The following is a 26,655-nucleotide window of genomic DNA, read 5'->3' as shown; positions in this document are numbered from 1 at the left end:
AAGCATATTAGAAAAAGAGCAAAATATAAGAGTGAGGCATTTGACAGTTATAACAAAATGCAAAAATTATGATTATATGGAAGAAAGGATTTCAAATACTCAGAGCCTCATACTTCTACCACGTAAACCACAACTCTAGCCCCTGTTTATACTGGTTACTCTTGAAATAGGGTCTCGCTTTTATGCGTGGACCAGCATGGGCCTCAGTTCTCCTATTTAAGCTTGCCTGTGTCAGTTGATGACAGGCAGGTACCACCACACCCAGCCACTGCTTGAGATGAGTCTCACAAACTCTATTCTTGTTTTGTTTCACTTATGCTGGTCTCAGACTGTGTTTCATCTGTCTCCACTTCCCCAGTAGCTAAGACTAAAAGTCTCAGTCACTACTGCCAGCTAGTATATTAACTTTCAATAGCACCCAAGCTATTCCTGTAGCACCTGAGCTACAGGAACACGAGTGACACCAACAAGGCTGGTGGGTGCTCAGTCAGTAGTGGAACATACATTCGGTCAGAATCTCTATGCCAGGGGAAGAACACATTTCTTCTATAGCTCATACTAATATGAGGTCTTACTTTAAAAGTCTTTAAAAGATTCTAATTAATTACAAAAAAGCCACAAGTGGAGCTGTGGCTCAAGCAGTAGAGCAGTAGAGTATTCGCCACGAGCTAATGTGCCAATGGTGTATTAAATGGTGAGGAAGAATATTTAAAAACTATATTTTAAAAATGCAAAAAAACTTGATCTTAAAGCAATGTGCAAGCTGGGCACAGTGGCTCATTCCTGTAATCCTAGCTACTCAGGAGGCTGAGATCTGAGGATCAAGTTCAAAGCCAGCCCGGGCACTAAAGTCGTAAGACTTTTATCTCCAGTTAATCACCAGAAAACTGCAAGTGGAGCTGTGGCTCAAGGGGTAGGGTGGTAGCCTTGAGTTGAAGCGCTCAGGGACAGTGCCCAGGCCTAGAGTTCAAACCACACAATCGACAACCCCCCCCAAAAAAAAAGAACAAAAAGGAAAGCAATGTGCAAGTAGCATATCCATGCTGACCCCCCTCACTGTGCATGTGTTGAAGCCCCCTCCTCCAGACATCTCCTACGCCCCTCCCTGCCAAGTGCACATCTCACCTTGGTAGAGGAGGCTGGCTGGAGGATGATTCGTGCCCATCACTTTGGAGGGCATTTCTAATTCATAGCCAGTAGGCAAGTTGTCCAGAATGGCAGTGGAATATCTGGTGGAGCCCAGCCACAGGTACATATCGACTTTGGCCTGCACTGACCAACCGGCCGGCCGCTTCCCAGGGAGCTGGGGAAAGAAGGTCACTTGGTTAGCAGGAGAGAAGCATGCGTTCCACCCTAAGAAAAAGAGATCCTGCCTAGAAACACACCTGCAGGTTTGTTTGGAGTGAGGGAGAGGCAGTCTCACAGCCAGAGAAACACTCCAATTGCCACAATGCACAACTCCAGAGAAAGAGTGGAGGCTGAGGCATAAACACACACTGTGATAAGCACTTCTGAGCCCAGGACCACCTAGACACGAGAGGTAGATGTGCTTATTGTCCAAGCTTCATGCATGAGGAAACAGGCTCAGATTAATCAAGTTGTCTAAGATGCTAGGTCTTCAAGTCACGGGATGAGACTTTCTGAGAGCCTGGGGCCAGGGCATCATCACAGCCACTGAGGCACATCTGGCCCCTCCCTTTCCCCATCCCAGAGCCCACATCTGGATGAGGGGGTTGACTGGCTTCTGCCTACTGAAATGGGAAGAGTGACTAATAAGGGAGCAGAGGAGGGACCATGGATATTTTCATCCAGTGTATAAAATGTAAAGAAAGGAGTGGAAATAGGCATGGTGGTTCATAACTGTAAGCACGGTACTCAGGAAACTGAGGAAATCATGAGTTCAAGGTCAGCCTTGGGCTATAAAGTGAGTTTGACTCTAACCTGGGCTACACAGTGAAATCCTGTCTCAGAAAAAGGAAGTAGGAAGAAGGGAAGGAAGGAAGAAAGGAAGAAGGGAGGGAGGGAGGGAGGAAAGGAGGGAAGGAGAGAGGGAGGGAGGGAGGGATTGAAGAAGAATAAAAGGAGGGAAAGAAAAGAAAAAAGATGATTAGTCACATGTAGTTACTGTATCTGACTTTGTTACCTGGTATACTGTATATACACTTACTTGGGTTTTTTTTTTTTTTGAAATAGGGAAGATAAGGGGGAAAACAAGATGATTGGGAGGAGGTGGGGAGGGAAAGGGAGACAAAAACATGAGAAGAGATATCAAGGTTCCAGAAGTAATGTACCTATTGCCTGACAAATGTAACCATAACCCTTCTTTCTATACCTTATCCTGATAATAAAATACAAAAAAAAGGATAAAACAGAAGAGGGAAAGAGTGGGAAGGGAAGGGAAAGGAAGGGGAAGGGAGGGTAGAAAGGACAGAATAGTGGCAATGCATGTGAACTCTGTTGGAGTTGACTATCAGTAAGAGTTAAAAGGAAGGCTTGTGGATCTTGCAGAGCATTTTTCTCTGGGAAAATAGCCAGATTGTGCCTTGATTCATGACTTCCTTCTGCATCCCAGGGAAAGGTGAACAGAAGGAGTAGAAAGAAAAGGACTGTGAGGTATGGATAGGACATAGAATACGGGTAAAGGCAGGATGAGTAAAGGTGAGTCATCACCAAACAAGACAGTGGTAAAGAGTTTCTGTTCCACATCTGTGGCTGTCCAGGCCATAGAGGAGTCAGTATGGAAAGGAGAAAACTCAGAGGTTATGGGATAAGAACTGGGCTGAGTTCTGCAAATGCTGCTCCATCAGTTTTGGTAGCATCACGAGTATATTTAAATCAGAGAAAAGAAATTCTTATTACAGTTACAAACCAACCATCACTTGACCACATGATAATAGAGGACCCGCCTTTTCTTCTTTGTATATCATTTTCAAACTGGACCTCAAAGGACAGAGGTTTCTTAAAAGTGAAAAGCTACTCTGGTGTGTCACTATTTATTAGTCAAGTTATGGAAACAGCCCAGATGCTTTACAATAGATGAGTGGATAAAGAAATATGGTACTTATACACAATCATTAGAAAGAATAAGAGAATGTCATTTGCAGGGAAATAGATAGGCCTAGAACTAATCATGTTAAATGAGATAAGCCAAGCTCAGAGAGATAAATGACTGATGTTTCGTCTTCTATGTGCTGGATGTAAAACGTACCACGACATGATAAATCATACAGGACTCTAGGCATTCACACACGGTAAGGTCAAAGGAGGACACTCTTAGAGGAGGAGCACAAAGGTACAACACCTATGTGCCTCTGATCATATAAAATAATATTTATCAAAACGAACTCCAGAAGGTGGAAACAAAAAGGTTTCTTTTTCTTTTGGTCTTGTTTATTTATCTATGTTTGCAGCAGTGGTATTCACAAGATACTATACTGAAAATGAACTATACAACTAGCAGAGGGAAAAACAGGGAGAGAGCTAAGAAAGGGGTGATAGTGTCCAAAAACAAATGTACTTGCTATCTGACTTATGAAACTGTAATCCCTCCATACATCACATTTATAATCATAAACAAATTTAAGAATTAAAAAAAAGATTTTGAAAAAAACGAATCTGGGAGAATACACTTGGCACACATGGGCTTATAAAGTTCAAGATGTTTCCCGACTGCAGGACTTCTTGCAACCTTCATTAGGCTGACGAGCACAATGAAATTCAAGTTTCTGCCATCGTGACCTCCATTTCTGGAGTTCATCAAACATGAGGTGTTGATGAAGCCGCTCAGAGAGCACTGGTTCAGGCTGAGTGCAGTGACTCATGCCTGTTCTCCTAGGTAGACATAGGAGGAGCTCAGTTGGAGGTCAGCATGGACAAAACGTTTGAATGTGTGGGCAAGTAAGTCAGGAGGTGGTCATACTTACAACCTCAGCTATACAGAGGCACGAGTGGAAGGATTAAAGTCCGAAGCCAGCCTGGGTTTAGGGGTGGAAGGAGTGTAAGCTCCCATCTGATAAAGAACCCAAAGAAAAAAGGATTCGAGGCATGGTTCAAGTGGTAGAGCACCTGGCTAGCAAGTGCAAGGCTGAAAGTTCAAACTGTAGCTTGAGGGAGAGAGAGAGAGAGAGAGAGAGAGAGAGAGAGAGAGAGAGAGAGAGAGAGAGAGAGAGAGAGGCAGAGAGAGATTGTCTATCTGTGCAGCAACTCAGATATTCACAGTTTATCCTTTTATCTACTTCAAAATTCTCTAGAATGAGTGGAAACCAAAGTGAGTGACAGGGGTGGGAGGGCTGGGTCTCCTGGTACAGACTTTGCTTTTTCCACACTTAACACTTCAAGGAAGAGAAAGACACATGAAGGGAGGTAGTGGGTAAGGGAGTTCAGAGCAGGGGCAATGATCAAAAACTGGAATGGAAATCATGATACTGAATCATCTCATCAAGACGTTTCATCATGTAGGTGTAATTGGATCCGATGAGTTTTAGAAAGTTATCACTGAAAGCAATCCCCATGGAAGAAGAAAAATACAGATAAGGAAGAAAGCCAAGGCAAACAGATACAAATCACACACACACACACACACACACACACACACGATGAAAAACTCCTGGAAAATTCCAGTCCATTCTCTGGTTTTATTGACAGCTGTTCTCTGCTCTAATTTTAAACTATTCTAAGATACAAATATTTAGGATTCATACCAGTTTCCAATTATTTTTAGCACAAGGCCTGATATAAATGATTTGCTGTTTTTAAGATAGATGACCATTGCCTACCTAATATTCCTGGAATGGAAAACGCCTAAGAACAATCTCTGCGACAATAACTTGGACGGAAAGCTGTTTTATCCTGTTTTGTTTTGTTAACATCTCAGTTATATAGGAGTGCATTATGAAAATTACTTTATGGACATGACAGAAAGCGGGATGCAGAGATCTAAACCAAGACTGGCTGTGATGGAGATTTGTGATGACAACCACATTCTCTGAAATGCTGGCTTCCAGCGGTTTGAACACTGGTATGGTATGGAGCGTGGTTACACGAGAGGAGACACAGTGTGAGTTCTTCATGTTCACTTAATCCTCACAAATACTTGCACTTTATGAATGGAAAAATTGATTGTAATTCTTCAAATGGAAATGTAATATTTATCAATCTATGCAGAATTATCTAGGCAGTACTAGCCTAGATTTAATTGTTTCCACTAAATTAATATTTTAAAGTCTACCAGTACCTTGATTTGGGACTTTAGGTCCTTGGAAGTGTAGGACATAATTAATTGCTGTTGTTTAAGCCAGATGGTGTGTGATAGTTTATTACAGCCACTTTAGCACATTCATACAAATTCTAAACCAAATTTGCCTGATTTCAAAGTTACTGCCCTCCCTTGGGTTTCATGCTCTGTCACATGGGCCCTTCTGCCTCCAGCTCCAACTCTCACCTCCACAGAAGCCTCTCAGGGGCTCTTCTCTACAAGCCTGCTAACATTTTTGTCCTGTATCTGTCCCCAGGTCAGGATGAAGAAGGAAGGCAGTCCCAGTTCCCATTTAAGGAATTGTATCTTTGTAATGTCTATGGTGGGGCCCAGCTTTATTCCTCTCTCTCTCTCTCTCTCTCTCTCTCTCTCTCTCTCTCTCTCTCTCTCTCTCTCTCTCTCTCTCTCTCTCTCTCTCTCTCTCTTCCTTCCTCCCTCCCTCCCTCCCCTACTCTCTTCTCCTTCATCTCACCCTTCCCTTCCTGACCCTTTCCCTCCCCTCTCCTCCCTTCCTCTCCTCTCTTCTTTTCTTCTTTCTCTCTTCCACTCCCATCAACTTCATGGCAGCCCACAAACACTGGAAGACCTCTCTGATTGTTTACCAACTCTCTTTCTGGCTAAGCATCGCCATCTCTTTACCTTTTCTTCCTATGGCTTAACTTTGGGCTTCATAGCCCCCATCTGGGCAGCAGAAATTGAGACTCACCCAGGAAAAGCAGACAATTCCCTCTTTGAATGCACAGTAGCACGGACTTACTTTGAAGAAGTGCGTCTGGATCTTCCCGCAGTGCTTTCCCCTGTGTGCCTGGACGGGGGAGTAGAGCAGGTCTCTGGAGGCCACGCGCGCATATGCCACGCGCTTGTTGTTGCTGAGCATCCAGATGAAGACGTCGGGGATGGTGTGCTGTGGCTGGGGGATTGGAGAGACTGGTTATCAGTGCACCTCCAGAGTTCTCCCACCCTGAAAGACAAACTTCATGCCACAAAAACCAGACAGGTGACTAAATACCTATGCAACCAATCAAGTCAGGTGTGGCCTTGCTGGGAAGAGACAACCCTGGTCATGAATCAAGGAGATATACCCTGTGGTTTGTGGACATTCACACTAGACCTGTCACTTAGCATCTTTCTTCTTTCCCTTCCCACCCCTTCCCTCTCCTTCCCTCCCATCTCCTCCCTCCCTCCCTCCCTCCCTTCTTTCTCTCTCCTTCTTCCCTCCCTCCCTTCTTTCTCTCTCCTTCTTCCCTCCCTCCCTCTTTCTTTCCTTCTTCCCTCCCTCCCCCTCCCTTCCTTCCCTTCCCTTCCCTTCCCTTCCTCTCCCCTCCCTACCCTTCCCTTCCCCTCCCTCCTTCCCTCCCTCCTTCCCTCCCTCCTTTCCTTCTTTCCTCCCTTCCTTCCTTCTTTCCTTCCTTTCCCAGTTCTCAGACTTGAACTCAGGACTTGGGCACTGTCCCTGAGCTTTTTTGCTCAAGGCTAGCATTCTACCATTTGAGTCACAGCTCTAGTTTTGGCTTTTTGGTGGTTCCTTGGAGATAAGAATCTCACAGACTTTCTTGTCAGGACTAGTTTTGAGTTTTGATCCTCCTATCTCTGCCACCTGAGTAGCTAGGATTACAGATGTGAGCCACCAGTGCCAGGCTGCTTTAGTGTCTTCAATGGCCTACTTTTCTCCATCTGTACAACAAACATCTTTTTCTTCAACTTCCCACGGATTCTTTTTTAATGCAGATGGAATGATTCAGTTTTAAAGTGTTAGACCTCCTAAGCAGTAACATTTCCAGGATATTCATAAACAAAAAGACAAGACCAAAAATACACAAATGTCTAGTGGACTTTCCACTTTCTTTTAAGTAAGGGAATGAAAATATGCAAGAAACCTCATGCCTAATATATATAATTGCCAAATATAGCTCAATTTTCAGTGATTTTTGGAAGGCTCAACTACATTGCACAGCAAATTAGATTTTAAATTTGAGCTAATTAAATCAGGAAGCCCAGTCCCCCATTCAAAGTAGAATATTATGTTGCCTTTGAAACACACATTTCTGAACTAACGTAATTATCAAAACAAAATGAGGCATATGACTTTCACACTCCTGGGTAGAAGCAGATGCTCGGTCTTACTTTGACACTCAGGTACAATTGGTACCTATCCATTCTTTCTGCCTGGTACAGGAACAGATGTTTAGGATGGGTCTTCCTGACCCAGGCCCAGGCAGTCACAGGCCTACAGGCTCGTTGCCTGCCTCAAACATTAAAATTCTGTCCGTACTGCCTTCCTGCTTCACTGCTTAACACACATCTAGGGAAGCACTGATTTGAGACAGGGATGATAACTTTTAACAACCACAGAAGCAATAAAAATGTACCTCTCCCCAAACACGTTCTCCTATAAAATGCAGTTTTATACATTTTTATATTTCTACACACTTTCGGGTTCCAAAAAAGCTTCAGCATCTGACAGAAGCAAAACTACGAAGGCCTTGTAATGACCATTCTGGAAGGCAATATTTACGTCTAATTTTAAGATGAGATGATGTTTGACCTTTACCAGACATGCGTTTAAATCCTCTTATACTTGAACACTGTTCAAAGATCCCACTATCAAAATGCTTAGTTTGACTTTTATTTAATCATGCCTTTTATTCTGCTGAATACTCAGGACTTACTTTTTTTACTCAATAAAGCTGTACATGTTGGTTTAATTCTAAAATCTCTTCTCCCATCCCCAAACAAATATTGGCAGCTCAGCTCAGCAGGGCTTAGGAAAAACAAAACAAAACAAACAGGAATCCATTGCTCTATCTTTGCTCTTTGGTCTTCACTGAGAAGAGTTCAGTCTATCCTCATTTAGCCTGAATAAGCTTCTTACCTCATCAACAAGAAAGCGGATTTTCTCCACAAAGTTCTGGGCTTCACGGACTATTTCGTCAAGAGATAACTTTTTCTTTTGCTGTTCAATGATTTCATTGGCTTCCTTGGCCATTGCCTTCTAAAACAAGATACAAGATAAGAGTCAATGTAGATCTTTCTGGAAGGCTGGATGACCAATACTGTACTGTGGTTGATGAGCCCTGAAGGAATTGGTAGGTCCACATTGAATCCTTCCAGAAATGCTGCTCTGAACTCTCCCCTCTGTATACGCTGTCCATTTAATAGAAACTATAGAGAAATGTGGACACATGGGAGACTGTTTAGGCCTCCATGACAGATGAGAAGCTGAGGTGAGACAGAGGTGGGTCAAGGTCATATGGCTTTGTGAGACCTGAATCTCAGTTCTCTGATATTTAGTAACAATGATTATATTCTATTGAGTTATTGTTCCATGCTAGCCAATTTTCCAGCCACTGGATAATCCTTAGTTCTTTTTTGTTCCTCCAGTGAGCTCCCAAATTCAGCACACTCATCTGATTTGAAGGCAGAGCAACCTCAGTACCGCTGCGGAGTAGTAGAGTCCAGACTACATGTCCCCACTTTGTTCTCATGACTGGGCTCTAGCTCAAGGAGACAGCACCTGACAAACACTGCCGACAGCTCATTAGAGGGACTGAAAGTCTAAAAGGCTTACTTTTATTCATTTTTAACAAGTCCCGGGGCTTGAACTCAGGGCCTGAGCACTGTCCTTGGGCTTTCTCAAGGTCAGAGTTCTGCCACTTGAGTCACAGCACCACTTCTGGCTTTTTCTATGCATGTGGTACCAAGGAATGGAACCTGGGTCTTCATGCATTCGAGGCAAGCACTCTACCACTAGGCCAGGCTCCCAGCCCTTATTTTGATTCATTTATTTAGTCCATATTTATATACTGTTTGCAGTGCCTCCTAGAATCTGTGCCTAGGCTTTGCCCTGCCTGCTCCCTGCACCTTCGTATCACAGCCCTTCCTTGTCCACCATGCCCTGGTGGACTGGTCCTAGAGCACATCACGATGCCCATCCTATGGTGGGAGGACAGGAAGCTTCCTCTTGGTCACATGATCTTCCGAGATGCCACGTAACTTCAACTTCAGTATCATCATTTCCTCACATTTTCCTGTGTACAGTGGCTTTTAAACTTTCCCTTCATGTTCCTAACCTGTGACCATTTCTGTGTGTTTGTTATTTAGCTATCTATCTATTGTCTTCTCCATTGGAATGTAAGCTTCACTTGGCCAGGGTCTTCCTCTGTCTTGGTCTTACCTTGTACCCTGGGTGCCTGAGAGTGACACTGCCACTAGCAGTAACACCTAACATGTTCCCAGAACCCAGAAGGAGTTAAATAAATATTTATAGAATAAGTAGACTAGTCAATCTATGAAGTCCTCTTGGTTTTGTGTTCTTAGCACCTAGCCTTTTACCTGGAACCCAAGCAGCCTACTGGTAACGCTGGCCAAAGATCTGAATACCTACTCCCTACCAGCCAGGAGCTAAGGCTCGGGACAGGAATGAGACCTAATGCTACCTTTGCCCTGAGACTTTGACAGCATTGTTAAGTGAAAGTAATATATGCAAGTATTTAAATGTACAAAGCATCATAGAACCAGACAGGGACAAAGACAGACTTTATGAAAGGTAAGTCTTAAACAGCAAATTTTTAAACATGAATAGAATTCAGCAGATGTTGAGAAGTGAAAAGACAGCCCAGATAGAGGGGAAAATTTCATGCACAGATAATCAGCAGGACTCCATAAGGACTGGTGCCACCGATACATAGATACATGGGAAAGGTGGAGTAGGGGAGGAGGCTGGGATGTTAGGCCGTGAACAGCCCATGGATCATGTCAAAGGAACTTGGACTTTTTCTTGTGAGTGACTGAGAGATTCCAATGATTCTTAAAGTAATCTAGCGATACTTCACTTTAGAAATGTCTGCTTACAGTATGAAAGATGAATTGGAGAAAGTCTACTGGAAAGTCTAGGCTAGAGACATGAAGACATTCAATCAAGGCAGTGATTGTCTAATGAAGTAGTTAAGTTCTAGAGTATTTAAGAACCTGGGATCACATTGGCTGTTTGAGGTGAGGGCTAAAGATTCAACATTGACACATATGCTTCTGGTGGGAGTAAATAAACATAGGTGAACCAATAAGTGAAAAAGATTAGGTAAGACTGAGTTCAGTTAGCAGGAGACACTGAGTGCAAAGCAAAAATGAGGCAAGCATATAAGATTTCAAATGGGAGGCAGGATACAGTGAGTTACCTAGGTATGACATTGAAACAAGTGGGCTTATCCAGGCCCAAGACAATAAGAAGACAGCTCTGCAGAAAACATGTAGTGGCAGGGTGGCTGGGGGGATGGTGGGCTCCCTTGTGTTTTGAGGGATGGAAAAGTATTCTGGAAAGAAAGATGAATGACTTAGATTGTAGTGTCTAGACTGCAATGAACTAGCTGTGACCTTTAAAAACAGATTTCATCTTTCTAAAACTCACTCTTATTTTTAAGATATCGCTGAAAAGTCTAACAGGGTGATTTTTTTTCTTTTCAGATTTTTTTTTAGAATGTCTTTTGGTGTTATGGCTGGAATGGAAGTTTCCAGGTGAGGTCTGACTTGGTCTGGGATTTCTCAGCCATTGCTCACTTAGCAAGGACAGAGACTGCAAGCACATACAGCACCTGCACGCAGTGCACAGGTCTCAGAACACAGATGGCATCAATGACTGCCAGGTTCTTGAGAAATATTAACGTTTTTAACCCAGTTCTTAAGGAAAGGAACTTAAGGAGATGGAGAATCAGTATTTCATTTGGTCACTTGGTCTGTGAAACAGTGAAGTCTCAGCCTTATAACAAGAAAGAAATGTCAAGAAGATGCAGAAAGGGAGAATGCTATCTGAATAGGAAGCAGGACTGGTAGGCTTCTAACTCATGCTTGCAAACTTTTAATTTATGCTAGCTCCTTTCCAGGTCAATACATATGTTCCTCCCAGTCTTGTCTCTACGTCACACAAAGCCATATCCTTTAACCCTTATCCGTATCTGGCCCATGAACTATGCCCTATCTGTGAGGTTTATTTCTGTAGTACACATTTTAACTCTGTTCAATATATAAATAGCTTTGCACATACCAGCTCCTGCCAACAGAGTGTAAGTCGTTTCTTATCTAAAGTGGTCTGGTTCAGCATTTTGGGCTTTTTTTCTGCTTCTGAGATAAAGGCCCTAAAAGAGAAGAAAAACCATTTTAAAACCTACTTAGTGAAAAATCCATTTATATCATTCCAAAGATTTGCAGATATACCTTCTGGGGTACAATGGAAAGGTGATGAGTGGAGCCACAGAACCCAGATTTTAATTTAGCATTAAGCAATGATGCACTGACTTTTCTAAGAGATAAAATGGGAATTAACATAGTCAAATCTTCATGCGTTTTAAGGATTTAATATTTTTTCCATGTTTTTTTAATGCACATCCATTGTAATTGCTATCAAAATTAATTTTGAAAAGCACACATATAGCAATGCAGTTTTTCTTCATCTTAAAATTTTAACATATAGTATGAGTTTCTTAAAATTTGTGTTTAGTATGATATGAAATCTAGTATTATGATACTTCCAGCATTGTTCTTTTTGTTTGGGATTACTTTTGCTGTTATGGCCTTTTCTGTTTTCATATGAGCTTTAGGATTGAATTTCTATTTTTGTAAAGAATGACATGAGAATTTTTTATGGAGATTGTTTTGAATCTGTAGGTGCTTTTATAACCACTGTCACAATAAGAATCCCATCAGTTAGTGAGCATGAGAGTTCCTTTGACTTCTTGATGTCTTCTCAGGATTTTATAGTTATCATTGTAGAGATCTTTTGGCTACTTAGGTTTATTTCTGCATAATTTTGAGGCTATTATGAGTGGAATTGTTTTCCTGATATCTTTTCAGCCTGTTCATTGGTATATAGAAAAGCTACTTATTTGCATGTGATAATTTTATATCCTGCTGCATTGCTGAAAGTTCATCAGCACTTTCTTCCTTCCTTCCTTCCTTCCTTCCTTCCTTCCTTCCTTCCTTCCTTCCTTCCTTTCCCCATCTCTTTCTTTCTTCTTTCTTTGCTTTCTTCCTTCCTTCCTTCCTTGCTTCCTTCCTTTCTTTCTCCTTTCTTGTACCAGGCCTGAGGCCTGAACTCAGGCCTGGACACTGTCCCTGGGTCTCTCTGTGCTCAAGGCTAACGCTCTACCACTTGAGCCACAGCACCACTTCCAGTTTTTTTCTGTGTATGTGATACTGAGGAACTGAACCCAGGACTTCATACATACTAGTCAAGCACTCCATTACCAGGCCACACTTCCAGCCCCAATTAGCACTTTTTCTGATGAAATCTTTAGAGTCTGCAGGCAGATAAATTGACTTTGTCTTTCCCTATTTGAAGTCTTTTTATTTCCTTCTCTTGTTTTTATGTTCTCCAAGTTCAATCTGCTTTCTCAAGTCCAAGTTTACCAAAGAGAAACAAACATTTGAATCTTTAATATTTTTTCAGTGGATTGAAAACTTGAAGAAAAGAGAAATACTTAATTGTCACCTTCAAGAAATCCTCTAATACGGTAAAATTACTGAACTCACAAATGGATCGTAAAACCATATGTGGCTTTCAAAAGACACTTAAAAGGAATTCCAGATCACATATAATTCTCAGCAAGAGTATCACTAGTATATATTGCTTTTTATTTTAGATGTTTTGTTTCTTTAAATTTTTACATTGCTTTTATGAAAAATAAAGGTCAAAATCTATCCTCTTGCACATTTTTTAGTACAAAGTAAAACTCAGCCAGTTTTACTTTAAGTTGAGAGATTAGGCAAGACAGAATTTATAAAACAGAATGCCAGGTTTCACTACTGCCTGTCTACTGGTCTTTGCCTTTCCCAGAGTTAATCTCTATTCTCTATTAATTCCACTTTGGCAATTTCTCATATCAGCTCAAGTCTTGGCTTAATGAATTTCAAGAGTTGGTGTAAGTTTTTTCCACATGAGTTAAGCAGCCTCTAAAGAGACTCTTCCCCCCACCCCCCACCCCACCACATGTTCCTCCTCCTGCAATTCTACCACAGCGTGATCCCCTCCCTTCAAATGCGGGCTTCATGTAGAGGCCGGATTCTAAGAGAATGTATCAAGAGTGGTTATTATTAGACTATGACTTGCAGGCCTGTCCTATCTGGCTTTCCTTGCACCTTCTGATGTTATGAGAGGCAGCTTGAAGAGGCCCTCCCATGGCAAGAAACTGAGGGAAGGCCCCAACCAATAGCTAGCAAGGAACTAGAGCTTCCAATTTAACCATCCAGGAAGAACCAAATTCCATAAGTAACCACATGAGTGACCTTGGAAATGAATTCTGCTGTCCAGGGTGCCTAGAAATGACTCCATTGGCAGATAATGCCTAGAGGATCTAGATGAACCACTCTGGGTCCTGACACCCAGGAGTTGTGAGATAATAGCCTGTTAAGTCACTATGTTTGGGGATAATTTGTAACTCAGAAATCAATAATTATACTCCATGTTTTTATTTTTATTTTATTTCTTACTGCCTGGAATAAGAGTCTTTAAATGGCACTTACTAATGTGCTTTGTGGAAAATTCAATGACATAATAATGGATAGATAATATCTATTGGTTGAAAAGATCACTAAGTATCTATGCAGTGCAAAATACTGTGCTTAGCCTTAATGCTGTGAGCATTTCTGTTGCTGTTTGATCAAGAATTGCTGTAAAGGGGTGCCTTTATAACTTTTCCCCTTTGGATTGTGCCTTACTTGTTTACTGCCAGGAAGCAGTAGCTAGCTTACAAGCAACTGCTAAGTTACTGGGCAAAAAAAATGGATATAATATTATAAAGTATTCCTCTGAATGCATGTGAAACTGATTGTCCTCTCAAGGTAATCCAAAGCCGATTCCACACACACACACAGTCCACGGACTGCTACCTGCTTTGGATGGCAAAATCATTCAGCGCATGCTTCATCTTCTCTTCTGGTGCCTCTTCAGAAATCTTGAGCAATTCTCTGACTTCTTCGATACTTTCTTCCTGAAAACAAACCACAGGCACAGGCAGGAGAGTGTTATAATGATTGTAAATCGAGTATTATAACATCCCAGAAGTAATATTTGGTTATTGTTGTTGCTTTGGAAAGAAAGGGAGAGTTCCTTCCTTGTGCATAATAAGCTGGAAATGCTACTGTAGTCTTAACCCTGAGCCTTCCTTTTCCTAGGCAGAATTGGCCCAAATACACATCATCTCCTGTCTTGCTGTGTTGTTGTTTCTGTCACAGATCCATTCCCTAAGTAGGTACCATTTGCTTAGAATCTACCCTAAAGGGAAACATAATTTCATGGCAAATGCATAGTAATGTAGAGTAAATTAGATATAATTACCAAAAACTTCACAAGCAGTATTTGAGTCCCTTTTCATATACTAATATAAAGATACTAAGTGACCTCTGAAATGAAAGGCCTGCTCACTCTTCTGAGGGTACAGGCACATTGTGACTATGTGACTGGGTTTCTATATTTCATAATTGTATTTTTTCTTTTTGGTCTAAATCCTAAGAATCCAATCATTAGCTCTAAGGAAAACAGGACCCAAAGGAAACACCCATGCTACCACTGCTGTATGAAAATGTACAAGAGGTACATTTTTCTAACACATATCAAAGTCTAGAGGCTGAGAACACTAGCTCTCCTCTTTTTGCCTTCACTAGAAGAAAAGGCAACCCTATGGAGTGGCTTAAGATTTGGGCTCTTGGTTAGAAAACCTGGGTTTAAATCTAACACTTACAAATGAGTCCTTCTATACCACTTTCCTTATCCATCAATCGGTATAATTATAGTACCTCCTGCAACACGGCAGGGAGTTTGAAAATCACTCATGTTGGCCCTGATAGAAGGGTCCTGACTATAAGAAAGAAATGCAAAATTAGTGCTAAAGGCTACTGTGGTCTCTAGAGAAAATTCTGATGTATTTTTTTTTTAAGACTCAGAGATCACCTATGTGTTCTGACTGCAGGAGAATCAAAACTAGCCTTACAAAGTGTGTGGCCACCAATGTGTGATCCCCAAACCAGCCCTCTCTGACTGCCTGGAATACCATGACAGAGATGATATTCAGTTTTACCCAACTGGGTTTGGAAAGCAAATGGAGAGAATTTCGTTCTTTCCTCAGCATGTGACAGAATAGTGTCTAATAGGTCACGTGGTGGGTGTTCAGAGAAAGCAACAAAACTGTGGATGTGGGGAGAATGGACTAGTTCAAATCAAGACATGGCAGTTTCATAAGACTGTCCTCAACCCTCCCTTTGAGAGATTAAAGAATCAGCTCATTGCTAGCTCATGCCCCAGTAAGAAGTGGGAAAAAGGATTTGGATGTAGATAATTTCATTTAAAGTCCAAAGATTTTAATTTCATTTAAATTCCAAAGATTTTGTCAAATGTATTCTCATTCTTCTGAATCCACACAGTAGAAGCCACAAAATGCAGCAGCCTTAGTTCTGTTGCGTTCAAAGCGAGATGCAGACACTCTTAAGAGGATGGAAACAAGGCTCTTTGCCCCACCCCCACCCCATTTCCTAGTCTGCAAAGCCCACACAAGTGAAATTACACACTAGGAGTTCTGCCATTTTCTCTAGCGAGTTGGACCAGTGCAGCCTGAAGGTCTGATCTCCCCAGACGCTGATGAAGGACACACAGGGCTTCTTGGCTTCAAATGGTAAATAGTTGTAATTCCTGTGAAAGCGAAGTAGGTTTGGAAGTCAGTCGGAAATACATATTTGCAGGCAATTTCAACCACTGGTTTGTGTCCTCTATATTCTGGCGGGGTGGGAGGGGATGGGGACAAGATTGTCCAACTGTTAACGCTGTCAATAGTCTGTAATTGGGAAGCCACGAGCCGTGAGCAATCAGGAATCATGCATCTGAAATGCGAGGCATTCACACCACCATTCTAGCGAGGGCAAAGGTAGAAATGATCACCAGAGGGCAGGATTCATCACCAGGAAAGCCATCTTCAAACAGGCTTTAAACTGAGGGAGGGATACGTGCCTGCATGCTAGGTATAAGTGCATCTGTTAATGAGGGTGAAGGCATGTGATCCAAAGTAAATTTCAACATTCGATGGCTTAGCATTTTCCTTCCTTCTTTTCTTCCTTCCTTCCTTCCTCCCTTCTGCCTTTCTTCATCCCCTTCCTTTCTCCTTTTCCTCCCTTCTTCCCTTCCTCTCTCCCTCCTTTCATTCATCCATCCAGGCATCCCTCTATCACTCCAAACTTGTTTTAATAATATAGGTGAATCGCTTGGCTAAGAAGGAACAAGGGATAATGTGCAGCCCCAGGGTTGAGAGTGGTTGAGAGCGGCAAGTGGATATACTTAAATTCTGATGAAAAAGGGCCTAGTGCTAGAGTGCTTGCCTAGCATGCACAAAGACCTGGGTTTGATTCCTTGGTGCCGCATACACAGAAAAACCTGGAAGTGGTGCTGTGGCTCAAGTGGCAGAGCACTAGCCTTGAGAAAACCCAAGGACAGTGCTCAGGCCCTGAGCTCAAGCCCCAGGACTGGCAAAAAATATTCTGATGAAAAAGAGGCAGCAAATGAAGTGAGTTAGAGGACATAAAAGAATAAATGAGGGCTGGGAGTTTGGCCTAGTGGTTAAAGTGCTTGCCTAGCATGCACGAAGACCCGGGTTCGATTCCTCGGCACCACATACATAGAAAAAAGCTGGAAGTGGTGCTGAGGCTCAAGTGGTAGAGCTCTAGCCTTGAGAAAGTCCAAGGACAGTGCTCAGGCCCTGAGCTCAAGCCCAGGACTGGCAGCAAAAAAAAAAAAAGAATAAATGAATGCACAAGTTCAGTTCCCTCCAAGGAAAGGATGGGTGTGAAGGCAGATAGGATGGAGAGATATAGGAAATGTTTAAAAGTTTCCTGTGTTTTGAAAATCATTTTCTTGACCAGGTTTCCACCAGCTGCTTTATAACATTCTCACAGACACCTGGGGCTGCATAAAAAGAACTGGGGAAGAGAGGCTGAAGTGAAGTGTTGGGAAGACTGTGGCAGGGCATGCAGTGCCACCAGTGTGCCCAGTGTTTGGAATCACTCCATAGTGGTGGAGTAAACAGAATACAGACAGGCAGGCAGGCAGACAGGCAGGCAGACAGGCAGGCAGACAGGCAGGCAGACAGACAGAGGCAGAGAGGCAGAGAGAGAGGGGGTGGGGTAGGGGAACAAACTTTGTTTCTATCTCCATAGCTATAAAGAAGAAATAGTTGTTCTTTTTTTGTTATCCAACCCAAATATCTTCTGAGTAGACAACGAATGAGCAGAGTTGGCAGCATTAGCAAAGGCCCCCTGGATAGCTGGAAAGAAAATTAATCAGCAGGTATCCATCTAGAAAAGAGGCCAAAACGGAATCTTGGAAGAAACTCAGCTCGTCCTTTTAGCAGGACAACGAAGGTTAGATGCCAAGTCTCTATTTGGTCTCTTTTCCAATGACCCTACATTTCTACACACTGGCGTACATTGCTCAACATGTTTCTGTGTGGACCACTTCATGCTAAGGATACTCAGGATCTTTGCACTGGATCCGTGGAGTTCTCTATAACCTAAGTCTACCAGGATCGGTAGCTTCTTAGGTGACCTGCAGTACAGATGGAAAAGAGCAGATGGAAGGGGGCCCCGTACTGCCAGGAGGGAGCGTAGAGAGCCAGTTTGAATGGCTGCCCTGACACAGGCCCAGCCATATGACCTTGGGCAAGAGGCAGTCCTGAATTCTGGGAAGTTAGGATGACCTAGCATTGGATGTGTTCAATTCCAATCTCAGTCCCAGACGCTCGCCCAGCTCATACTTTGTGAAACTAGAAAGCCTAGACTATCTATTTGGTGGTATTTCACTGCAGGCAATAGCAAGCTAGTTTGTGTATGCAAGAACACCCATGTGTATAGGGCTCTATTACAGACACAAATTCCAACTGTGCTGTTACCATCCCAGTTTTCCATGAGCTGGACAGTTTCAATATGCTCAGAAATATAAGAGAAAAACCTCAATTTACAAAAAATAAAAAACCTAAGCACAATTTCTTAGTCTCCTGGTGCACGAGTGTGTGTGGGTGATACAAGGATGTCCTCACCCTAAATACCTGCAGTCAGTAATGAACAGACTCCTCCAAATAGGTGAGGAATCCATTCAGATGCCCCACGAGTATTTCTCAGAAAGTAGCCCAGAGTTTCAGAGTCGGTTATCGAATTCCTTACTAATGTCTGCCATTTGGGAAACTGAAGTTAAAGTACAGAGAGCCTGTGGTTCTTTTTAGTCTGAAGGCAGAAAGAAAACCAAGTTTGGCTGCCAGAGAGTGAAAAGAAGTCCTCAAAGTGATCCATGGATGGGAGAATGGAATCCATGGAAGACACAGGGTGCAGAAAAATAGAGTTCTCAAAAATGAGGAGAAACTAGCTAAGATTATTTTATTTAATCCTATCTACTTTGTCCCAAATATTCTCCCTCTCTCTTTTGAGTCTCCCCTTTTTCTTTAGGATGTCACATTTCTTGTTTCCTAGCTACTCAGGAGGCTGAGATTTGAGGATCAAGGTTCAAAGCTAGCCTGGGCACTAGAGTCTGTGAAACTCATCTCCAAGTAATCACCAGAAAACTGGAAATGGCACTGTGGCTTAGAGGATAGGGCAGTTCAGCCTTGAGCTGAAGAGCTCAGGGACAATGTCCAGAGTTCAAATCCCACGACCAACAAAAAAACTATAACAACAACAACTGTGACCATCCAGTCACAGTCGCCCCTTAACTCATCCCCAAACATATGAGCTCTTCTATGTACCAGGCAAGTAAAATGTCAACGACCTGGCCTCAAATATTCCCAGGCTTGCAGAGGAGACAGGCAAGTAAACACATCTCCATTCAATGTAATGGCTGATGGTAAATACAGAATGACCTGGAATGTGGAAGGAAGTTGGAGCTAATTCTCAAAGGCTAAGGGAGTCATTGGCTGAAGAGGAGCTTGCTGCCAATCAGAGGGAGGATGGTGTTCAAAAAGTCAGACACAGGAAGGAGAACATGGCGGCTGGCCTAGTGGTAGCATGCTTGCCAAGAATGCATGAAGACCAGGTTCGATTCCTAGTTACTACATACATAGAAAATGCCAAAGAGAGGCTGTGGCTCAAGTGGTAGAGTTCTAACCTTGAGAACGCCCAAAGACAGTGCCCAGACCTTGAGTTCAAGCCCCAGGACTGGCATACATGCGCGCACACACACACACACACAAGAGTCATACACAACCAACAGCATGATACATTAGGAGAATTTCCAGGAGGAGTGTGGGACAAGAGAAAAGGGGTGCTTCGGAACTGGAGACAAAGGTGCAGAAAAAGGCTCAGATTGAATCCATAAGCTTTGATCTCTGAAATCCTGTGGCTAAAAGCCACAGGGAGTCAATGAGTGGTGTGGCTCAGGAGAGTCAGTGGGCTGGATACTTAGTAGAGTAGGTACTGACTGTGTTGTTCCTGTTTGCATCTTGCTCCCATAACACACACACACACACACACACACACACACACACACACACACACACACACACACACACATACACACACACTCATGTTTCTGATTTTAGAGGACAGAATAAAGCCACTTGTACCATTGGGCAGCATCCCTCCATCGGAAACCTTGGCTGTGTCTTTCTGGCAGTGTCTCCTACCTGTTCCCTTCTGTCACCAGCGGCTTCTCTGGGTGAGTGGTGGAAGTCACGGAGAAGGAGGCATCCTGAGCCACATCCCCTCCTTCTCCTCCAGGCAGCAGAGGAAGGCTGTCTTCTTCAGCAGATTCAGCTGGCTTCTTCTTACTGCCATGATGGGACCCGCCATCAATCAGGTTCCCAAAATTCCCTGCAGAGGCAGGAACAAGGGAAGAGGGGCCCAGTGTCAGCGAGTGACGCCTGAGGGACACAAGGTCATGTCCCCCCAGCAGCAGGAAATCAAATCTCAGGATGAAGATGAAAGGAAGGAATGATGAGAATAATAAACGACACTTGCATCCTTTGTACAACTACTTAAGACAACAATAATAAAACCAAATTAAATTGAAAATACTAAAAACATAATCAAGAGAAAAAAGACTTTCTATCATAAAATAAGCCTTGTAACATCTTACTGTACATCCTGCCAAATGTTTACATAGAGATGTTGCTAAAGGATCACTCCAGATATATTTTGTAACCAACTTTCTCACTTAACAAAAATCATGAATACCTTTCCCAAATCAATTCTCCACAAAAAAAGACTGCTTGTGGAAGTCTACAAAGACTATATCATGTTTTAAACAGTAGAGGAGGGGAGGAGAGACCAGATGAAGCGAGCAGGGGCGCTTATATTTTCTAAGCATCTTTGTATAAAAATAGATACTCCTTCCATCATATTTGTGCCATTTTCAGTCTGATTTCAATTTTTTTAATGATTAAGGTAATATTCAGTACTTTTGGAAAAAGCCCTAGAATGAACCCTAGTACAGACCTGGTTGGTTTTGGTTAAGGAAAGATCTAGAATCACAATTTGTGATTGCGCAGCTCATTTCACTTGGGAAGCCTTCCTGAGTTCTTCTCTGTTGCTCATCTCCTTCCCTGACCCTATCTCCCCCTCCACAGAGAGTGGCATTAAGCCACTGCTCTGCTGCCTCACCCACTTCCCCTTAGCAGGACAGGGAAGCCAGCCCAGTTCCTGAGAAGGCTGCTAGCAGCTCCAAATGGTCCCCTAGCCTGGAGAGCTGCATTCTGTTGATAGCATTGGCCTCTCCTACAAGACTCTAAGATCAGTGCCTTGAAGCCACCAGCTGGGAAGGTGGGAGCAGGGCTGTGGTCCCCCTCATGCTTCAGAGCTTCGCCCAGGGTGAACTGCTGCCAGTCTTCCTGCCCAGTGCCCTTTCTTTCCCACCTTTCTCCCCAGAGCACACCACCAAAATCTCACCTGGGCAAAATCCCTCCAGGCTTTGTGTTTGGGATCTGAAACACATCCCACATATCACATGAGCCTTCTATCACTCCTCTACTATCTTGTTTTCTAAGACTACTATACCATACTGTACTTAAATGTTTGTCAATGTCTAAAGAATGGAAAAGAGGGTTTTTTTTAAATTGATTATGGCACAAACACTCTTGACTTGGTGAGTCAAGAGTCTGATGGCTACATGAATTCTATTAATTCCTTCCCTTCTCTCCTACTCCCATCTTCATTTAGGGACCAAGGGAACCACAGTGGCTTCTTTTTTCATATATTTTTTATTGTAATTTATAGAATGGTTACATTTTATTTGCCAGATAGGAGGTGCATTCATTCACATACATTGATACCCACTTCCCTCCCCCGCATCCCCACCCCACCACATTGGCTTCTTAGGAAGAAAAGGAGACTTAGAGTTGGTAGACCTTCTTTCTACTGTACACCAGCTAGAGCCACCTCTGAGGCCCCTCAGTCTGTATGCCAAGCCTCTCCTCTCAGAGCTAATCCTTTCTCTCCATGCCTTCTCTATGAAGATCTGGGTTCCCCCAAAGAGATCTTTACCCTGTGAACATATCTATGAGATGTATGCATGTTGTCTAGCTCATAAAGACTATATTCTATCATCCCTTTCTGCTCTGTGGCAAAAGCTGCCTGGATATGAAGCAAATCTTTCTTTGGTGGAATGCTTTTAGATAGAATATATAATGTATTATATATTTGACTATATATTATATACATAATATATACATAATTATATATTATGTTAGAGATGATATAACATTACATAATATGTAATATTTGATATCATTATTGATTCTAATAATAGCATAAACTGGATGTACAGTGCTTTCTATGTTAGTTCATTAACACTGTGAGAACTTACTATTTCTACTCTATAAATAAAGAAACAAAGACTTGGGAAATTAAAGAAACTTGGAGTGATAGAACAAGGATGAAGCCAGGCGCTGGTGGCTCACGCCTGTAATCCTAGCTACTTAAGAGGCTGAGATCTGAGGATCACAGTTCAAAGCCAGCCCAGGTACAAAAATCCACGAAATTCTTATCTCTAATTAATTAACCACCAGAAAAACCGAAGTGATGCTGTGGCTCAAAGTGGTAGAGTGCTAGCTAGCCTTGAGCTGAAGAGCTGAGGGACAGCACCCAGCACCTGAGTTCAAGCCCTACAACTGACAAAAAGGAAAGAAAGAAAGAAAGAAAGAAAGAAAGAAAGAAAGAAAGAAAGAAAGAAAGAAAGAAAGAAAGAAAGAAAGAAAGAAAGGAAGGAAGGAAGGAAGGAAGAGAAAGAAAAAGAAAGAAAGAACCAGGATAACTAATCCAGGCTTCTATTAATCTATTCCTACACTGTTAATTCCTCTTTTAAAGTATGAAAATGAATCTGTTCCCCATGTATTGACACTAGCATAGACAATGATTCTGTCTGAGTATATCTTCATGTAGAGCCCCCAGTAGGTTATTTTAAAAAGAAGCCTGTGCCAAGCATTGTACTTACCAATCGAAACTTCAAAGCTAATGGGCTTGTCTCCAATCTTTCGGTCAATCATGGTAGCCTCAAAAAAGGCTCCAAAGAGTAAAAATTCTTCATATTTTTCTGGTATGATCTACAAAGAGAAAAACAATTGCTGGAAAAGATTGCCTCGATTGCTTAATACAAATTTCTCTCCCCAGGAAATTGAATTAGTGATGTCCAGCATTATTTATAAGTATTTGCATCCTGCTCCAATCTTTTCTCTCCATTAATCAGACAGGCAAGAATTGCAACCAACAGACAACAGTCTATATGCAGCTACGTGCATAGAATAATGCAGGCCTGACCTTTGCAGTTGCTACCTTAATATATGGAAAACACACTTTTTGTGTCTAAAAATGAAGTTGGTATGGGAGTCTTCCTAAGATGTCCCTGGTAAAACACAGGCAAGGGATGACCCTTCATTGACAAGGAAAAAGAAAACTAAACAGTGAGATACTGCGAGTCACAGCATTGTTCTTCTACCTATGAGTATAACTTTATGGCTTATCTAGGGTGCTCTTATATATTATCTAGTTTCTTCACCTTCACAACTTTGGGAGGTCAAATCTGAACCATTCTCATTTTAAAGATAAGGAAAGTGAGGAGATGGAAGCCTGAAATTATCCAGTAATTTTTTTTTGCCAGTCCTGGGCTTGAGCTCAGGGCCTGAGCACTGTCCTTGGACTTTCTCAAGGCTAGAGCTCTACCACTTGAGCCTCAGCACCATTTCTGACTTTTTTCTATGTATGTGGTACCGAGGAATCGAACCTGAGTCTTCGTGCATACTAGGCAAGCACTCTACCACTAGGCAAAACTATCAGCCCCAATCCAGTAACTTTTATGGGTGGTTTTTATTTTTTTTTTAAATCATGAATAGTTTCTAGTGACCCAAAGTAAAAAAAAAAAATGGCTTCCTGAAATACTGAATTAAAAGGGGAAAGAGCTGGGCTCACTTCCGTAAGCATCCACCAGTCAATCAATCGTGTGCATCCATACTGTAGGCGCTGCTGGGAGGGATATACTAGTCCTGTTTTTCTATTGAGAAGGACATTAGAGGTCATCTACTCCAGTCTCCACCTTCTACCTCAATGAACTGAAGGTCAAGGGAACTAGGGGCTTCCTTGGGTCACATAGAAAGTTCAAGTCAGTGTAATCTTTAGGATTAGTCTTCATGGAAGTTGCTTTGTCAAGGAGTATGTAGTCTGGAAGACGAAACCACAACAGGCCACAAGACAAGAGCCATCACAAGGTAAAATGTAATTGTTCACCAATGACTCTTACTGATATAGAACAATTGTTTTTACAGACACTTGAGTCTTGCTCCAGCCTTAAATGCCATGACATTTCTGAGCTAAGATCATAAGTGAGTTTTATATAGTCTGGGATTTCTGGTTTTATGATGGAATTTATTCAACTCTTTAAAAAAAAAAGCAGTAGTTATAGTGAACAAATCAATTGGGAGCCCAAGGAATGAGAGCCCCATTAGAACATGAGCCCTGGCTGACGGTTCTCAGAGAGCTTTACATCATTGTAACAGATGCCTTTGCGGAGCCCCTGTGGTGTTGGAAAACCCAGGAAATGTTTTTTCTGACCATCAACCACTGGGTAGGGTGGAGGCGCCATGCTGGAGCTCAACCATGCACTGTCCACTAGCTATAACCCAGCCTGGATTTCACTTCCCAAGGCTGGGTTTACTTTCTGGCAGGAGTGAAGATGGTACTGAAAGACCTGGCAAAGGCCAACCTGGGAGCCAGAAAATGAAATGTTTCACACAATAGCCGCCATGACTTCCCTGAAATTCTAACTGTAACTTCCTCTCTGGTGGACGTTGCATAAGGCACATCCATTCTCTGACTGTCATTCTCCTCATCTATGATGTAAGTTGCACCATTAATAGGGCCCACAACAAGGAGAGGGGACAGAAACTATATCATTCATGGGAACATCTGGTAAACACCATACCCATATAAACCCCACAAATAGTCATTGTAAGTATTTCAACAGCTTTGAGTCAGTATTTAAATCATATGCACCATTAAAGACCCAATTAAAACGATTCTCCCTTCTGGAGGCATGTCTTAAGCCATTTACTATTAGTATTCACTAAACTCACAATATTTTAGGTGTAGGATTAAGAATTTGGCTACATTACCTTACGTGATTCTCACAGCTACATAAGGAGTAAGGGGCTCTTAGTATACTCCCTCAGAAATGAATGAGTACAATGAGAGAGAGTCTAGTGAGAGATTAAGAGGACTGTTGAGTGTTATTAAACAAAGCTGATATTTATTGAGCATTTATTATGTGAGTCTCTGTTCTGAACACTGCATTTATGAATTCATTAAATTCTTACCAAGAAACTATGAAGTAAGGATTATAAGAAAGAAGTATATACTCATATTGTTATTGTATCTGACTTTGTTGCCTGGTATATTGTATACAAGTTTATTTGTTTATTTGAAATAGGAAAGGGAAGGGGGGAAAACAAGATGATTGGGAGGGAGTGGAGGAGAGAAATGGGGACCAAAACATAAGAAGGGGTATCAATGTGTGAGAACTAATGCACCTACTACCTGATGGATGTAAGTGTAACCCTCTATACATTACCCCAACAATAAAAATAAAGAAAAAGTATATATACAACTTTTGGGGGAGGGAACTCAAGAGGGAAAAAACTGGGAGAGAATGAGGGAGGAGATAGCACTGTTCAAAAGGAAATACAGTCATTTCCTGATGTATGTAACTGTAATTTCTCTGTACATCACCTTTACGATAAAAATGTTTTAAAGACAAATAAGTATAACGATATGAACCAGTTACCCCAAATTGCAAACAAAGGCAATGTTTTTCTACAGGCTGAGCAGTGACCAGAAAACATACTGCCACAAAGCAAATCCATCTACCTTCCTTGGGGACCAAGGCTTTATTATTATTTTTATTTTGGAGGACCAATCTTTTAATCATTATTCTTCACTCTTCTCAGGAAATACTGTCACTAGGACCTTCTAATGTACCCATTACTTTCTACTTCCTGTTCTGTTTGTTCTGCATCGCTTCCCTCTTCTTCTATGTCATAAACTCCATGGGCTTAGCCCTTTGGGTTTGTTATTGTTTAAGGAAGCTGTTTCATACTTATTTAGAGAATTGTTTTATGCCAGCACTGGTCTTGAACTCAGGACCTCATGCTTTCACTTAGTGATGCTCTACCACTTGAGTCACGCCTCCACTTCCCAGAAATTTAAGGAATTTAAAATAGCAAATAAAAGTTTGTGAGGCTGGCTTTATTTTCTGTGAATTTGACACAAAGGTGAAAATCTTGTTTTGTGTACTGCTTGGATTTGAACTCAAGACTTCATGCTCACCTGACAGACAGCTCTGGGAGAGGAACCCTCGCCTCTTGCCCTGTTAACCTGAGAAACAGTTCCAGAGGCAGAACTGGCCAGGTTGAGAATAGGAATCTATGTCTTTTACTTCTAACAAGGTATAGAACTCTTGTATAAATCACCACCACTGAACTAGGCACTGAGAGAAAACCCACCGTCAGTGTGCACCTTGGAGCCCTAGAACGCTTGCTCGTAATACAGAGGTAGGCCAGAAATATGTGGATGTCCTTTATCATGGATAAATGCTTCCCATAGTTGCGATGTCCTCACAGATCTGAAGGAGAAACATGGGCTTCTCCAGTCGTTATATCCCCACCTACTCTCCCCTCCTACGCCATCATACTTCCAAAGCATACTCAAGATCAACACAGCGCAGCAAAATTAAGCACTGATAAACCTTGGTCAGCCATCCCTCTCCTCATTCCTTCCATCACCCCTGGAGTACTTTTATGCCTCTTTCCTTGAATACCCATGGAACTCGTGCTTGGGGAGACTCTAAGGGAATTTATCAAGAACCCATGACTGCGCTGTGTGAAAGAGGGGACAGAACACAGCAC

General features: G+C 42.2%; 1 protein-coding gene across 1 annotated transcript in view; it reads right to left on the bottom strand.

Annotated features, from left to right (window-relative positions):
• Fer1l6 (fer-1 like family member 6) overlaps positions 1 to 26,655 on the bottom strand; it is a 141,051-nt gene that overhangs the window by 64,685 nt on the left and 49,711 nt on the right. Inside the window, exons 12-19 of the mRNA XM_090338730.1 lie at positions 22,698 to 22,806; positions 19,894 to 20,080; positions 15,806 to 15,926; positions 14,132 to 14,232; positions 11,292 to 11,382; positions 8,127 to 8,246; positions 6,012 to 6,164; positions 1,126 to 1,303 (exon numbers count right to left, since the gene is read on the bottom strand). Coding sequence (XP_090194856.1) covers positions 1,126 to 1,303; positions 6,012 to 6,164; positions 8,127 to 8,246; positions 11,292 to 11,382; positions 14,132 to 14,232; positions 15,806 to 15,926; positions 19,894 to 20,080; positions 22,698 to 22,806 — 1,060 coding nt within the window. The remainder of the gene's footprint in view (positions 1 to 1,125; positions 1,304 to 6,011; positions 6,165 to 8,126; positions 8,247 to 11,291; positions 11,383 to 14,131; positions 14,233 to 15,805; positions 15,927 to 19,893; positions 20,081 to 22,697; positions 22,807 to 26,655) is intronic.

Source organism: Megascapheus bottae, chromosome 9 (genome assembly GCF_031878675.1).
Source record: "Megascapheus bottae isolate mThoBot1 chromosome 9, mThoBot2.hap1, whole genome shotgun sequence".
In the NCBI taxonomy this organism is placed as follows: Eukaryota; Metazoa; Chordata; class Mammalia; order Rodentia; family Geomyidae; genus Megascapheus; species Megascapheus bottae.
This window is presented reverse-complemented; position numbering and strand designations above follow the sequence as displayed.